The sequence below is a fragment of the Pipra filicauda genome, unplaced genomic scaffold (assembly GCF_003945595.2).
Source record: "Pipra filicauda isolate LSUMZ 115617 unplaced genomic scaffold, ASM394559v2 scaffold65_size3143899_pilon, whole genome shotgun sequence".
In the NCBI taxonomy this organism is placed as follows: Eukaryota; Metazoa; Chordata; class Aves; order Passeriformes; family Pipridae; genus Pipra; species Pipra filicauda.
The window spans coordinates 2,327,300-2,343,131 of NW_024104820.1; the positions used below are offsets into that span (position 1 = coordinate 2,327,300).

General features: G+C 38.9%; 1 protein-coding gene across 1 annotated transcript in view; it reads left to right on the top strand.

The window, feature by feature from the left end:
* The window catches only part of CUBN (cubilin), a 143,199-nt gene that overhangs the window by 85,121 nt on the left and 42,246 nt on the right, over nucleotides 1-15,832 (top strand). Inside the window, exons 35-48 of the mRNA XM_027720543.2 lie at nucleotides 9-137; nucleotides 411-543; nucleotides 3,049-3,254; nucleotides 4,226-4,407; nucleotides 6,005-6,194; nucleotides 7,213-7,410; nucleotides 7,727-7,873; nucleotides 8,746-8,936; nucleotides 9,231-9,414; nucleotides 10,646-10,820; nucleotides 11,874-12,052; nucleotides 13,813-14,022; nucleotides 14,408-14,548; nucleotides 15,519-15,700. Of these exons, the coding sequence (XP_027576344.2) occupies nucleotides 9-137; nucleotides 411-543; nucleotides 3,049-3,254; nucleotides 4,226-4,407; nucleotides 6,005-6,194; nucleotides 7,213-7,410; nucleotides 7,727-7,873; nucleotides 8,746-8,936; nucleotides 9,231-9,414; nucleotides 10,646-10,820; nucleotides 11,874-12,052; nucleotides 13,813-14,022; nucleotides 14,408-14,548; nucleotides 15,519-15,700 (2,447 nt within the window). The remainder of the gene's footprint in view (nucleotides 1-8; nucleotides 138-410; nucleotides 544-3,048; nucleotides 3,255-4,225; nucleotides 4,408-6,004; nucleotides 6,195-7,212; nucleotides 7,411-7,726; nucleotides 7,874-8,745; nucleotides 8,937-9,230; nucleotides 9,415-10,645; nucleotides 10,821-11,873; nucleotides 12,053-13,812; nucleotides 14,023-14,407; nucleotides 14,549-15,518; nucleotides 15,701-15,832) is intronic.

A 15,832-nucleotide genomic window follows, 5' to 3' on the forward strand; every position in this document is an offset into this window, starting at 1 on the left:
TCTTTCAGGCCGTTACTGTGGCACTACTATACCACATCCTATCACTTCTTTTGGTAATGCCTTGGTGGTGAACTTCATCTCCAACAACGGCATTACTGCCAGGGGCTTCCACGCCACCTATGCTGCATCATCATCATGTAAGTCCATATAACAGCCCTTATGCCTCTGACTTTTAACAAAAAGAGCAGATCCTTTACCTCTTTGTCTTTCTGACATTCTGGTTTTTAAGTCCCCCCATTGCCCTTCCCCTTTTTGGCCAGGGTCTCAGCAAGTATATCAACAAGCTGAAGAACAAAGAGACAAGGAGAAATGCTTTCTTTATTAGCAAATGCTCTGGCTCTATCAAGGCTTTTTGCTGGTTTTTTTTATGCCATCTTTTCCAAGTCTCTGCTGTCTCTTTCTTTTTGCAGCCTGTGGGGGTGCTTTCCACATGGACAGAGGATCTTTCAACAGCCCTGGCTATCCTGAGCCATATCCGCCCAACAGCGAGTGTGTCTGGACAATTCTCAGCTCCCCTGGCAACCGGCTCCAGCTGTCCTTCATGTAAATGCCTTGCCAGGGCTCATTATTCAGCCCTTTAACAGACCTGAAGGAAGGATGCTCTGTGTTTATTAGGAAGTGTAATTACCAGATGATAAAGCAGAAACATGTTTTTAGAGTAACTTGGAAAGAGAACACAGTAGGGGTTAGTGGCAGCTTGCAATCAGTGTTTCCCTGTCTTAGTCATTGCTTATATTAAGGCATATACAGTGTTATGTAAATAGGTGGTTTATTATTTGAGCAGGATGGGATGCTGAAGAAGCCAGTTCTCACTCACTTATAAACAAGAAGAGGAAATTTAGCATCGCTCTACCTTTTCTTTACAAAGGAAACTCCTACTATTTCCTTACTACCAGATTAATTGTAGTGTTTATTATATAACTGAGTAATATAAAGAGCCTAGATGCTCCACAGATTGTAGGGTTATGCCTTCCAGAGGGACCTTGACACGCTTGAGAGGTGGGCTGATGCAAACCTCATGAAATTCAATACAGGGAAGCTGGAGAGGGATGCTTCATCAAGAACTGTAGTGACAGAACAGGGGGCAATGGCTTCAAACTGAAAGAAAGTAGATTTAGATTAGATGTTAGGAAGAAATTTTTTACTGTGAGGCCCTGAAAAAGGTTGCCCAGAGAAGCTGTGAATGCCCCGATCCTGACAGTGCTCAAGACTAGGTTGGATGGGACTCTCAGCAGCCTAGACTAGTAGGAGATGTCTCTGTCCATGGCAGGGTTTTGGAACTAGTTGATCTTTATGGTCCCTTCCAACCCAAACCACTCTATGATTCTATTTTATGATTCTAAAATTGATAATAAAAGTCTTCAAAATTTCTCCATCAGTTAAAGCAGTGGAGGTAAAATAGAAGCCAAGAGAACATGTTTTCCCTTCAGCAAAGTAGTTTTCCTTTGAAGATTCTGGCAGGAAAGTCATGTGCTTCCTACAGAATAATGTGGAGTCCTTTAATAGGACTATTAGGTTGTTCCTCACCCATGAGGTAGATTTCTGAGCTTCTCTGTTTCCGAGCATCAAACAGTGGCTGCTGCCAAGAAAGACAGCACTAGCCTTTTGCAAAGCTTACCAAGAATGAGCAAGAAAAGAAAACTAACTCTGAAACTTCCATTTCCAGTTAATCAGGACAAAAGGAACATTTTCTCGGTAACACACTGCCTGCATACGGTACAACTTGTTAGACGTGCTTATTCACTAATGCAATAAAAGGACATTCTAGTCTTCCTTTACTCACTGAAGCAGAGCAAAAGTACTGCAGCCTGAAAACATTTTCCAAAATGTTTTCCAAAAGCCTGAAAGTATTTTTCAAATTGCTACAAAATAATGATTAACAACTTTTCAGAAACAAACCAGAAATTCTAATATGAAGCAGAAACCTTCAGCAGAACATACATTCACTTATATGAAGTGACACTGAGTAGATGTAAACTCTTTTTCTTCAGCTACACATAGCCGAAAGGCAAGCTGAAAATACTGGAAAGCATAGAGTAATTGTGTTAGAAAGTACTATTTATTTTAATTAATATTAGGAGGTTATAAAGTTTTGTTGCCATGAGGCATTAATTTTCTTCAGCTCAGTCTGAACAGAAATGCCTGTCTTGCAATGTGAGGGTTAGCTTTAGATTGTTCTGAAGTATATCCAGATGAGTGGTTGGAACCATTTCACAGCATATGTATGCTGAACACATATGGCTTTATTCAGGGCTGAAGGCATTGTTTATAAGAGGCACTCTCTGAAATCTTTGTTATATATTCATAGCCTGCTTCTGAAAAGCATGTTGGATTGAATAAAAGAATTTCACTTAGAATAACAGATAATGATTTTTAGAATATATTTAGCATTCAGCTTGGTGCAATAATTGAGTATTTATACTTTGAATACTAAATCCCATTCCTGTTCTATAGTAAAAAGTAGTTTGGAAGAGTTCATAACAATCCTTTTTATTATTTTGCACACCCAAATATGTGAAACTCAGAGATGCTAGAGAAACATTAATATTTTATAATTCTGGAGAAACTACTAAGGGATTTCTGAGTTCCGAGGTGTCAACTACAAATTAATCTAGGCCTCCAACAATTGTATTCTCACAGAGTGTACTGAAGTAATACACATATGAAGGGGCTGCAAACTGATTTGTAAGGCCAAAATATTCTCTGCACCTGACACTCAGTAAACAGTCTAACCTGAGCTTATATTAAAAATCTGGCCTTACTTTGTTTCATGGTTGTTCTTAGAGAACCAAGAAATATTACAAGGGTTTGGGAACTCTTTGAAAATTGTAACTTTGCAAACTGAAGCTCTGTCATAAAATAAGGGGCTAGGAAAGAGAGAGCCCTGTATTGGTGGCCTTGGCAGGTGATGCAGGTTTTGTTGCTGCCCTCCTTTCAACTCTTACAGTGGGGTACCAGCTACAGGGGGATTAGTGGCCTGGCAGGGCACACTCTGAAGTATGTGCCAGTCATATGCATGCTAATGCTCTTCTCCTGCTATTGAAACAGAGCGTTTCAGGTGGAATATAGCGATGGCTGTACCAAAGATTACCTGGAGATTCGTGAAGGGAACGATACAGGCACACTGTCAGGACGATTCTGTGGGAACTCCTTGCCTTTAAATTATACATCTACTGTTGGACACGTCCTGTGGGTCAAATTTGTCTCGGACAGTGAAGGCACTGATGTTGGCTTCAGGGCCACATTCTCTCACTGTAAGTAGATGTTATTTAATCGAAAACTGTTGTTCTTTCATAATACTTCCAAAATGATTTAAAAAAGTAGTAGTTTGACTCTATAAAGTCTGTTAGAAAATGTTTGCTGATGTCAACAGGTCCGTAAATTCACTTTAAAAATATTTTGTAAAATATCTGCTGAATGTAAAGGGATGCTCTAAAACATGCCAGAGCAGAACTCGTGTGTATGTTAAGTATACTGAGTAATTTTGTAAGTATATTAAGTGCCATTTATTAGGCAATTGACAAATGGGGAAAAAAACGTTTCTTTCCCATCTTTCCATTTTGCTGTTTGAGTATGACAGTGTCTATCTTCTTGGGTCCAGATGCCATCTACCAGGGACCAGAATTAGAAGAAAAAGAAAGTATGCCAATTTATAGTTCCAAAATTTCAAGGCACTATTGCCAACATCAGTCTGACTTGCTACATGAACAGATTGCTGAAGCGAAACATCCATAGCCATTCTGATTATGCAAGCTAAACTTCTAAAAATTTTCCTTATATTGAGAGTTTTACTACTCCTTTTGAAAACGAAGTGTCAATAGTTTAAACTTCAATGAAATCAGAACTGTTTTTCACCAGAACACACAAAGGCATTTTAAAAACAAATTATTATTTATTAGGATATTATTTAGGAAGAATTAGGATATTATTTAGGAAGAAATGAACATCAAGTAGGCAGAGTCAGGGAGGAGTTTAGACATGCCATCTTTCCACCTCTCCTACATGTAGACCCACAGGACTCAAATGGGGAATTTCCTTCAGATAAGGGCACACTGCATCCCTCAAAACAAGAAAATAATTAGATGTGCATCCTAGGACTGTCTGAGACATAAGTCTATGCCTTGCAGCACTGTCTAGTCCTAAGTAAGTTAAGTCAGATGGGCCCCAATGCTTCTTTTAATCTATGTGAAATGGAATCATCAGATATCTCCTTCTTGTTTTTCAGTGTATGGAAATGACATCGTAGGAGACAGAGGACAAATAGCTTCACCACAGTGGCCCAGCAGTTACCCTCACAATTCCAATTACCAGTGGCGAATAAGCGTTAATGCTTCACAAGTTATCCATGGCCGTATCCTGCAGATGGATATCGAAAATCATCACAGCTGCCAGTATGACAAGCTAAAGGTGATTTCATTGTGAGAAGTTATTTTATTTCAATGAACTTTGATAAAAATCATGAATAGAGAAACCTACAAGAGGAAGAATTTCTGAGGATCTGGTGTGGCTTATTGCTTTTGCTATGTTGTCTTTACAATAATTACTAGTTGGAGGAAGGATTACATACTCTTTGGCTCCTTAACAGATATTTCCAATCTGTGAGTTTGAAACTTTCTAAAAATAAGCCCAGAATGGTACAATACTGAATATTAATACTCAAGAATTTCAGGTCAGATACCAGACTGAGCTTTGCTCTGTGCTGGTTCAGTTGAGGACAACAGTGATAATATCATCTCAGTGCTTCTAAAAATTAAGTTATTTCTAAATGCTAAAAGGAACAATCCTTTACTTGCATCTTCTTTGCTCTCTGCATCAGAAATCTTGCTGCTGGCAGTAGAAAGGTGCCTCTTTCTTCCAGTTTGGTTGTTTTTCTGTACCCTCCCATAATATAGTCTAGCCTTTTTACCAGCCTAAAAAATAGAATCATGGAATCATGGAATAGTTTGAGTTGGAAGGGACATTTTATAGGTCATCTAGTCCAAATCCCCCTGCAATAAACAGGGACATCTTCAATACAGCAAACATGGCGCTAAGCAAAATGGAACAACAGAGGCAAAAACTTCTTTCTGAACTTAGCTAAACATAACAAATAAGGTAAAGCTCTTCTTGGCTTTGTCTTTTTTTTAAGCAGTTGATTCACCAATTATCCTTTTATATTTGAGAAAGTTAATACTAGTTCAACGTATTCAATTCATTATTAATTTACTGATATTTGAGTGTAATATTAATTCAAAAAGGAAATACTTTTCCCTCCATCTCGTGTCATATTTTAACAGCTTTTTTTTCTTCTAACTCAGCCTACCTTTCTTTGTCCCTCTGAAAGCAAAATGAGTTTCTTAAATCAGCTAGACATTCTGGGAGTGTAAATCAGCCTGGCCTTTAACCTGACTCAAGGATCAGATCTTCAATTTAATAGTAATGTTTATTTAATATTTTCTAGCTTTTTGTACTGGACATTTCTACTGGATGGGAGACAACAAGGACACAAATAGGTTTGAAAGGTGGCAGAGGACAAGTACCTTTTCACCAGCCAAGATTTTGGCATATAAATATATAAAATGAAAAAAGTATATTTGCATATTTATTTGATAGAATTCAAAATATATGTGTTCATCAGGGGAAGAAAAAAAAAGAAAAGTAATGCCTTTTTCTGTTCATATCATGGCTTTTTTTCCCCTTCGAGTAACAAAATTGTACCTGTGGGCTTTTTTTAATGTGGGATGCCAGTCTACGTTCCCAAAGAGCTGCCCTGTGATGAAGAATGAGCTGAATTTGGTAACTTCCATTCAAATCCTTCTTCTGTGAAAGCTTCACATTTAACAGCATCTAATGGAAAGGGAGATTTTGTTCCATTTTTGTAAGAGAGGTTTCTCTCTACCTGATATTTGCTGAAAAATCTCTCATTTGAACGGGGAAATTTTCTCCTTGGAGACTTGATGGCTATGGGGCAGATGAATACATCCTGGCTGTATGAGGAACAGCACTGTTCTCCTTCTCTCTGCAGGTGTATGATGGGCCCACTGTTCATTCTCGTCCCATTGCAACATACTGTGGTGCAGATCCTGCTTCTTTTGCATCCTCTGGCAGTTCGATGACAATCCAGTTCCAGTCAGATTCGACTGTGACTGGAAAAGGCTTTCTTTTGGAGTGGTATGCAGTGGATGCTTCTGCTGTTACACACACCATTGCTAGAGGTGGGTTATCAGTGGGTTGCACAGTTCAAAGCGATACTAGCCCGTGATACACTCAGCTGTACTTAAAGAACTCCAAACCAATTTCTCCACAAGAGAAAGCCCTACTATTAGCCAGGGAAAGATTCAGTGACATTTTAATTAAACATTTTAATAGCTTTTTAAAACAATTTCTAGGGACTCTTAGATATACTAGTTTACAGTGTTCTAAAATAAGCATGTTGCTGGACGGTAATTTTTCTTTACACGGGTATTTCACTAAATCTAAAAATTTGATATTCTTTCATGAAAAATTATCCCTCTTGAAATACCATTCTTAAATCACTGGCCATTGTGATATGAAACTTTTCACTATAATACATCTCATATTCATAAATAAAGAGAATATGCTCAGTATCATCAGGTACCTCTGACAAAAAGCTCCTGGAAGGAGATGAAATATGCTTCTTGTGCCAATGACTTTCTCTGAGCAAGTGCAACAAGTAAAAGTTAATGTCTTCTTTCTAAATCTGAAGGCAGATTTCTGGGGACAGAAGTACTACAGATTCCTGGGGCTCTGCACTATAGTAGCTCTCCCACTGTGCTGGGAGAGCACTGAGCCCAGCAATGACTTTGATCAGCTTCATCGTGATCTAAGCATATAGCTGAGACATCATTAGAAAAAAAAAAATACTTCCATTTCAAGAGGGTCTAAATTGTTTCTGTATTGTTGGTTATGTATGCACCATTCCTTTCTGATACACAATCTGTGTTAAGCTGTGGTAGATACTCTTAGGTCATTTGTTAGATATTCGTGGTGAAACAGGTCACATCATTGCTGCACCAGGTAGCACGGGAACATCCTTACAGATCAGGATTTTCAGGTACTCCAAATCCAAACTGAAGTTGAAGAATTCCTGCATTACTGTGACTACATCACTGTGCCCTCATTATGCTTAATTATAGGACTGTCATCTTATATGAGGGGAGAGTTCGGTTTAAAAAGAGGATGTTTTCATTTTTGTCTTCTTGTACATGACAGGTGCATGTGGAGGGACTGTAACAACTGAAGAAATACCTTCATTCCTCTTCTCACCGGGCTGGCCCACGAATTACAGAAATCTTGCTGACTGTGTGTGGCTTATCAGAGCTCCAGGATCCACCGTGGAATTCAATATCCTGGCACTAGACATAGAATCTCACAGCTCATGCAACTATGACAAACTTATCATCAAAGATGGTGAGTAGCCAACATTGCCCTACCTTGACAGCATGCAGTACAGACCCAAGGTCCCAATAGCTGCTTAAGCAATTTAGGTGGCAATGGGAACATGCTCTCAATCAGTACTCTTCCTTGATTCTGAGACATTCTGGTAGTTAATACAAAATTAGCAAAGTGTAGAAAAATATCTGGTGGTCTATAAAAATATTTCTTAGTCTGTAAGGGGTTAAAGGTCTTAAAAAGCATCTTCCTAAAAGAAGATGTGAGACACAGCAACAGGCAGGCAAATGTGAACTGATTTAGTTTTAACACTCATGTATTCTTCTGGTCTCAGGAGACACGAGTCTTTCCCCAGTGCTGGCTACTATCTGTGGACGAGAACCTCCCGGGCCAATAAGATCAACTGGAGAGGCGATGTTCATCCACTTCATGTCAGATGCAAGTGTCACTGGAGCTGGGTTTAATGCCTCTTATCAAAAAAGTAAGATATGCTTCTCTTATCCCCAGATAAATACCTGCCTTGCTGCTAACAATGGGGTAAGAAAAGAAAAGACCCTGGCATTGTTAACAGTTGTCTACAGTCTATCTAATTAATCACACACCCCCAATAATTTGCATCTCATGAATATTTATTAATAAACATCTGACTCTGCAAAGGTAAAATTTGCTATTTGCACAGCAGTATAATGCAACAAAGCATGATTCAACCAGACCAGTCACCTTTCAGAAGGAAGAAAAGTGTATGCCTAAGCTTATAACAGCTCAGCTAAGAGTGAAAGAATGCCTGACTAAGAGAGGGAAATAAATGACTCAAAGCATAGACACAAAATATAAAGAGACAGATGCAGAAAGCTGTATAAGTTCTATCAGGACTGTCAGCAATTTCCAGTGACAGTCTTCCCACATGCAGCCAGGAATGATAACAGATTCCTGAGTGGGCTGTGCCACCAAGGAAGGTGTTAGGACAACAGTGAGTCAGCGAAGTTTATCTAACTGGCAGCTGGAGTAGGTGGCAGTGGTTTGGTCCATGGCTAGAAGCAATGTCCTCAGACAGTGTAATGATATGCTCATGCCATGGGAGGTCCTTGACCTGGCTGCCTGCTTACTCATCTGCTAAGTCTGAGAACTGAGTCTCACTGTCAGTTTTGGTGTGTGTCATCTTGCAATCTACTGGCTTGTATTTTGGGACATTATTCATCATGTGCCTTGCTCTATACCCCTCAACTCTTCATACACTTGTTTCAACATTTTTTTTGCCTGTCACATCTTTTAGTAGACAGGGGTTTTCTCTAAGTGGATAGGGAAATGGTTGACACTAATATTTTTCTCTTTACTTCGACTCATTTTTCTCAGGTTGTGGAGGCTATTTGCACACGAGCAGGGGTGTGATAGCATCCCCCAACTACCCTCAAGACTATGCTCCTAATCTGAATTGTTCCTGGCATGTAGTGGTAACCACTGGATTTATCATTGCTGTTCATTTTGAACAGCCTTTCCAGGTTGAGAGTGAGGATACTTCCTGCAGCCTTGGAGATTACGTAGAGGTGAGGTTATTGACTTGGTCACCCAGTCCTCAAAGCTATAAAAGCTACTGAATCTTACAGATTTCAGCATCAGTAAGGCAGCCCAGGGTGTCACAGCATGCAAACACCAAAGGCAAATACCACAGATATTATTTCTCTTTCTCTCTCTCTCTCTCTCTGTGTCTCTCTCATTTATTGCTGTGCATTAACTAATCACTAGGTTATTAATTTCCCCTGTGCTGGAAGAACTAAGATGGAGTGTGCTCATTCCAGGTCTGTTTTGTTTTGAAGTGACGGTAGCAATTTCTCTTCTAGCTGAAGAATGGGTTAGATAATGCTGCTCCACCTTTGGTGTCTGCAAGAGGGAATGGACGGTTTTGTGGAAGCAGCCCCATCTCAACCATGTACACCACAGACAATCAGCTGTTTGTCCACTTCAATTCTGACAGCAGGAATGAGGGTCAAGGATTCAAACTGATATATGAAGCTAAGAGTCTAGGTAAGTCTAGGTAATAAGCCTAAATTCTGCAACTCATATATATGTAACTTGGAGTTTGTTCTCTTAAAGGAAGTTCTTGTTAAAAGTCCCAACCCTGGTAAAATCATATATCTGCAAAAATGTCCTGTAGTGCATAACTTCTGATCTGACACTCAAATTTCTCCTTTTTAAAGAAAGTCAGGTCACAGAACCTGGAGATATTAAAGTTTAAAAAAAAATGGAAACACTTTAGCAGGGAAATAACATCTATAGTTAGGAAGAGACATTAAAAATTCATGCAGGAAAAGAAAAAAACCCTGGAAACAAGAACATTATTTTGAACATATAGTATACGCAGTGCAACTGCTAAATTATGTTAGGAATTATTCAAGCTAGTATGTCTAGAAAGGTGACAACACTTCTCACAAGTTTTATTCCCAGCTGAGAAAATAATAAGATTACTTGCCAGACCTAACTTTTTTGAAAGAATGAAAAAAATGGAGACTCAGACTGTTAAACAGTGTATCTAAACACAACTGAGGTGACCCGTCTATCTACTCAAATTTTTAAGTGCTTGATTTTTGCTTATTTTCCCTGCTGCCCCAAAGAATCTTTCTTCTGGTGGATTCACAGGGAGAATCAACGAAGCTCTACAACAGCATTTCTACTACTTCAATTTATGGAACTTGACTAAAGCCCTGTGTTAAACCAGTATTGCTACAACATAAAGTGTTGTTTTGATGGAAAAGTTCTGGTCAAAATAAAGATATTTTTCTGGGATAAAGGACCTGAACAAAGCCTCATGTTTGCTCTGACTGGAATTCCTCACACATTCATTATTTTCTCAAGCAGACATTTCAGTTTTTGGAAAACAGAAGTGGGGAACGATTAACAGAAATATTGATGGGTCTGACTTGTGGGCTTTCTAGCTCTTGGGAATTGGGATAGAAACAAGGCAAGAAATATGTTTTCTGCTTGTTTTATAAGCAATCCAAGGAAGAACTAATAACAATTTACTTCAGGACCCTGAACATTTGGAAATGAGTAGGGGTAGGTAAACAGGAGCACAGAAACATAGGATTCTACTGCATTAAAATGTTTTCTCATGGTAAGCAATAAAATGTATTTGTTTTTTATGAAACTGTATGACATCAAAAGGAAACTGTTGGAATATAGTGATAACTCATATTTTTGGTGGCTCACCCGTTTCCTTTACATGTTGTTTTTTTATTGCTGATCTTCTCTTTACCAGCTTGTGGAGGGAACATTTATATCAATGATTTCAACCCCAGTGGATATACATCTTCCCCCAACTATCCGAGCAATTACCCCCCGCATGCTGACTGTGTCTGGACCATAACTGCTCCCAATGGACATGCAGTAGAGCTGCAATTTGAAGATCAGTTTTACATTGAACCTTCACCAAAGTATACATCCTCATTATTTTACCTGTGTTTCTTCAGAGAATTAATTCTCAATCTTCTTTCCCTGTTACTTTCTCTAATTCCTCCCAGAGAACACTTCTAGATTTACAATCCAATGTGGTTAGGAAATTTTTGAGAGATCACTGGAGCTATCAGGCCACTGGTTTACATTCCTAGAACTTTGCAGTGTATAACAGAAATTAATATAACTGACAAAATGGAAACATCCATGGTAGAAAGGTGCTTTCTGTAAAATCAGTGCCCTCTAGTTTTTTCATATTCAGTATTTAGTTTTGCAGTCATTTGAAATCTCAGGTGCATTTAAAGCCAGTGGATTGCCACCATAACACTTTGTCTCCCTCCTCCATTGCCTGGCTGCTGGTTTGCAATGGGTCTACACATTTTGCACACCCTGCCTGAAGCATAAAACAAGGCTAGTTTCCAGCTGATATAACTTCATTGATTAAGGTTGGACCACTATAAGGCAAAGGTGAGCATCATCTGTGAGACCACCTCCAGAAAAAATGGTGAAAGATAGACAATTCCAAAGGTATCCTTTCTGGTTTCCCAGGACACTGCACCATTATGAAAGCAAAGTTGTTAGTTAAGATATTTTGGGTCTTTCTATGCGCAGCTAAGTAACCCCCAGATTTGAATTTTTATTCCCTTAATCTGTGGTGTTGTTCCTTATTTCAACACTCATCAGTGAGACTTAATAGGGAATATCAGCTGAATCTGAATGCTGCAAATAAAAAATATTAAAGATGGTCACAACTACTTTGCCAGTACTTTTCATGTCTCTTCCCAGAACTTGCTTCTGTCAGATCTGGTCTGATCATCGGCTGAGTTTTAGATAAATCATTCTCAATGCTTCTAGCACTTCTTTTGATTCAATTATTACATAGTACAATGGATTACGAAATTGTTGATTCTGTCCTGGTCACACTGCATGGAAACTGATCTAATTCACTACAGCTTCATGGTTTTGTGCACATACTGAAATGATTTTGAAGCATTACTGCCATACATTGAACAGAAAATTCTCTCCTCTTCTAGCTGCACTTCCAGCTACCTAGAGCTCCGCAGTGGTGCTGACACCACCGCCCCTGTCATTGCCAAGCTGTGCGGAGGTTTGATGCCAGGCTCGCAGAGATCCTCAGGAGCTGTCATGTACCTGAGGTTCAGGTCTGACAGCAGCACAACACACGTGGGATTCAATGCTAAATACTCCATTGGTAATGCTTGCATTTATCAATTTCTTGATTTTAAAGAAGATTTTGGTCTCAACTGTTAGACATTTGTAATAGGGTTTAAATCAGATCTGTGGGCTGCCAAATGTCAGCATGTTCTGCACTTAGCAAGCAGTGAAAATTAGGGAAATATGAATAGGAAAGTACTCACAGACGTGCAGCAGTGAAAACAATGACTGGATAACCTCAAAGGCAATTATCAGAGGAGGAGTAGAAAAAAGTCAATACGGATAAAGTCGTGTAACATGGTTTGATTTTCTGCGTGCAAACCTAATGTCACTTTCATGAGCAGGATTCTGAAGGGGAATGCAAAGATCAGCTGAAAACTGGCAGGAGAAGAACAAATTAGGAGCTTTTCTGTGTAAATGTAAATCAAACTATAATGACAATGCTGCTAGGCAAACAGAGGTAGCAGAATAATGGACTGAAAAAGGAATTGAGAAGCATTATTTGTCAGTTGGGAAGAGAAATACTTTAAAATTATTTGCTCTCAAACTGCAAAAACAGGTTGGAAAGCACTAGCAAAGTTTTAACATTAGAGAAAAAATAGTCTTTGGTCAGACTGAGAAATATGCTACTTTTTTGTTTTTGATAATGTTAATAATCTTCAAAGAATAATTATGTTAGTATCATTCATATAGGAAAGTCTACGATTGTTAATATATTGTTTTAAAATATATTAACAGTGGAATATATTGTTTTTACACAGAATTTTGCTGATTGCATTAGATCTCAAGCACTTAAGCCAAAATAATGTGCTATTTCTGAATATGAAAACTGAAGGAACCCGTATATATATACTTGTTAGTATATGAAGCCACAACTTACATTTAACCCTAATGGATTTACAGAATCTTAGCTGGATGCCAGTCATCCTGACACAAAGCACTGATCACTCAGAGGAGGAGACAGTTAGAACACAACTGTTATTGCCATGGCAAGATTGTAACAGACAGACACAGAATTCACTGTAAAAAAAATTCCAATAAATTCCTCCTGGAAATATTGTTTCATAGAATCATAGAATATCCTGAGTTGGAAGGGATCCACAAGGATCATCAAAGTCCAACTCCTGGCCCTGCACGGGGCCCCCTGAAGAATCACACCATGTGTCTGCAAGCACATGTTGGCTGTAAACCTTATTAATACAAACTTATGTTTGCAGGTACTACAGAGAAATGAGTGTTCAGAGAGAGAAAATTAAAAATGAAACTTTTGAAGCTATTTTACAAATTGTGCAATGATCAGTTACCAAGGCATCACAAGGAGTGGAATGTGAACAGGAAGGGACAACAGGAAAGAAGAGTCTAGACCATAGCTGTAGGCCCATACCAGGAGTCAACTTTTGCCAGTCATAAAAAATTTAGATCCATGCTTAGCAAACTGCATTGCTTTATAATTTATTTGATACATCTTTTCAAGATTTTCTGCTAAATATGGACATAGGTGAAGATTAGATTGAAAACTGTGAATTTGTTCAAGTTATAAAAGATATGACAGAGAGGAGGGGTTGCTTGCAACAGCAGGGGACGTGTGTGTGTGAAAAAAAAACAGCAACAAAAAACAAACTAGGACTGGTTGAATTAGCTGGAGAACATGGAATATTTTTAACTGGAAAGCAATTCCTGTTTTATTGCCACAGTTAGGGAACAAGTCAGTTGTGCCTTAGCTTTAACTCCTGTTTAGGAAAATGATCATCTTTCTGAGGTCCTTCAGTCAACCAAACAATATTCTTTCTTTTGCAGCTCCCTGTGGTGGGACAGTGACAGGACAAACTGGCATCATCGAAAGCACGGGGTATCCTGACATTCATTATCAAGACAACCTGCTGTGTGAATGGTTTCTGCAGGGCCCCAGGGGCCACTATCTTACCATCAGACTAGAAGGCCTAGATATTCAAAACTCCTCCGAGTGCACAAATGACTTTGTGGAGATCCGAGAATACAACGCTTCTGGTTAGAGAATTATTTCAGTGTTTGTCTTTCCCTCCCCAGTACTACTATGAAACCTCACCAGAGGTTCCTGAAAGCATTTCCCTTTGAGTACAAAGTGAGCCTTTTCAGTATACAGTATTTGCTTCTGTCTGCCTTGCTTGCTGATGCAAAGTGAGGCAAACAACCCCCTTCTATTTGCCAGCAATAACTTGATTTTACTGGTTTACTCCTGCCTGTCCAGTTAAACTAGAAAATGATCCTTCAATATAAATATAAATATAAATATAAATATAAATATAAATATACATATAAATATAAATATAAATATAAATATAAATATAAATATAAATATAAATATAAACAATATATTGATATAAAACTGTCTTTCTGTATGTGATTTTTGCAGGAAATTTGTTGGGCAGGTACTGTGGTAATACTCTCCCTGATGCTGTGGACACCTCTGACAGTTTTGCTTATGTCAAGTTTGTCACTGATGGATCAGTCAATGCCCGAGGATTCAGACTGCACTTTGATTCCAGTACTGAAGGTTGGATTTGTAACGTTGTGAGATACTTTGAGGAAGCAACATATACCACAGATTGTATTGCACTAATAGAGCATATACTGTAGATCACTTTTTCTTGGAGGGGTGTGTTATTTGCTCTTAAATATAAACTCAGGGGGAAATATGAATAGAGTTCTCTGGCAACCACTTAGCTGAGATGAAACTTTGTGAAGCAAGCAGTCTCCTGCTATAATGGGTGTTGCCATCAGTGGTAGGTCTTGCACAATGAAGCATACTCTTCCACTCCTTTTCTCTTCAGCAATTAGTCTAGAGTTGTCCTAACATACTCTCCCCACATCCCTCTTGTTGAGCAAGAAGGTAGAGAAATGCTGTAATTTTCCTTTGTTATTCTGTCCCTCTGAGGTGAGTGGTATTCTTAAATCTCCCTAAAATCAATAGTTTTTAACCTATGGGTTTTAAGCAGAATCACAGAACTGCAGAAACACTGAGGTGGGAAGGGGCCTCTGGAGATGAGGTAGTCCAACCCCCTGCTCAAGCAGGGTCAGGTAGAGGAAGTTGCCCAGGACTGTGGCCAGTCAGGTTATTATATTGTTACCCGCTCTAAGACCCTGCTCGTTCTGTGTAGCTCTGCCCAGTCATCTGAAGGGCAGAAATGTCTCAGTCTTGCCACAGTGAGAGGCTTGTGTCACTTCACATCAAAGCCTGTGTGTCACTCATAGGCTTCTGAAGCCTGGGATGAGCCCTTCAGAGAAGACAATGTTAATAAATGGACTAAAAAGAGCTGCTTTGGTCAGTTAATATTCAACTGCATTTATGGCTGAGTGATAAAGACTGGCAGGAATGTAGCTGTGTAGGTAAATATGTGGACAGGGTAGGCCAATCAAATTAACCTCTCAGGATCTCTCTTTCTTGCATTATTGGGTTTTTTTTTGCTATAATTCTATAAGCAATGCTTTACTCTAAGAAGTGTCCTAATACTTGGGTATTTCAGAATGTGGTGGGGATCTTACTGCCCCTGTTGGAACATTTACTTCACCCAACTATCCCAACCTATACCCACATAACCGAGTGTGTGAATGGAGGATCACAGTGGAAGAAGGACGACGTGTGACTCTAACCTTTAATGATATGAAAACTGAAGACCACTGGAGCTGCTCATCAGATTATGTGGCTGTGAGTATTGGGTATAAAGGCAGAAATTGCTCTTCCTAATCCCTTTATGGAGTACTAGTGGATGTAATAAAGCTGAAATGTCACTTCTAGGTCTATGTATGGTTTAAAGACAAATCATAATTTAATCTAGGG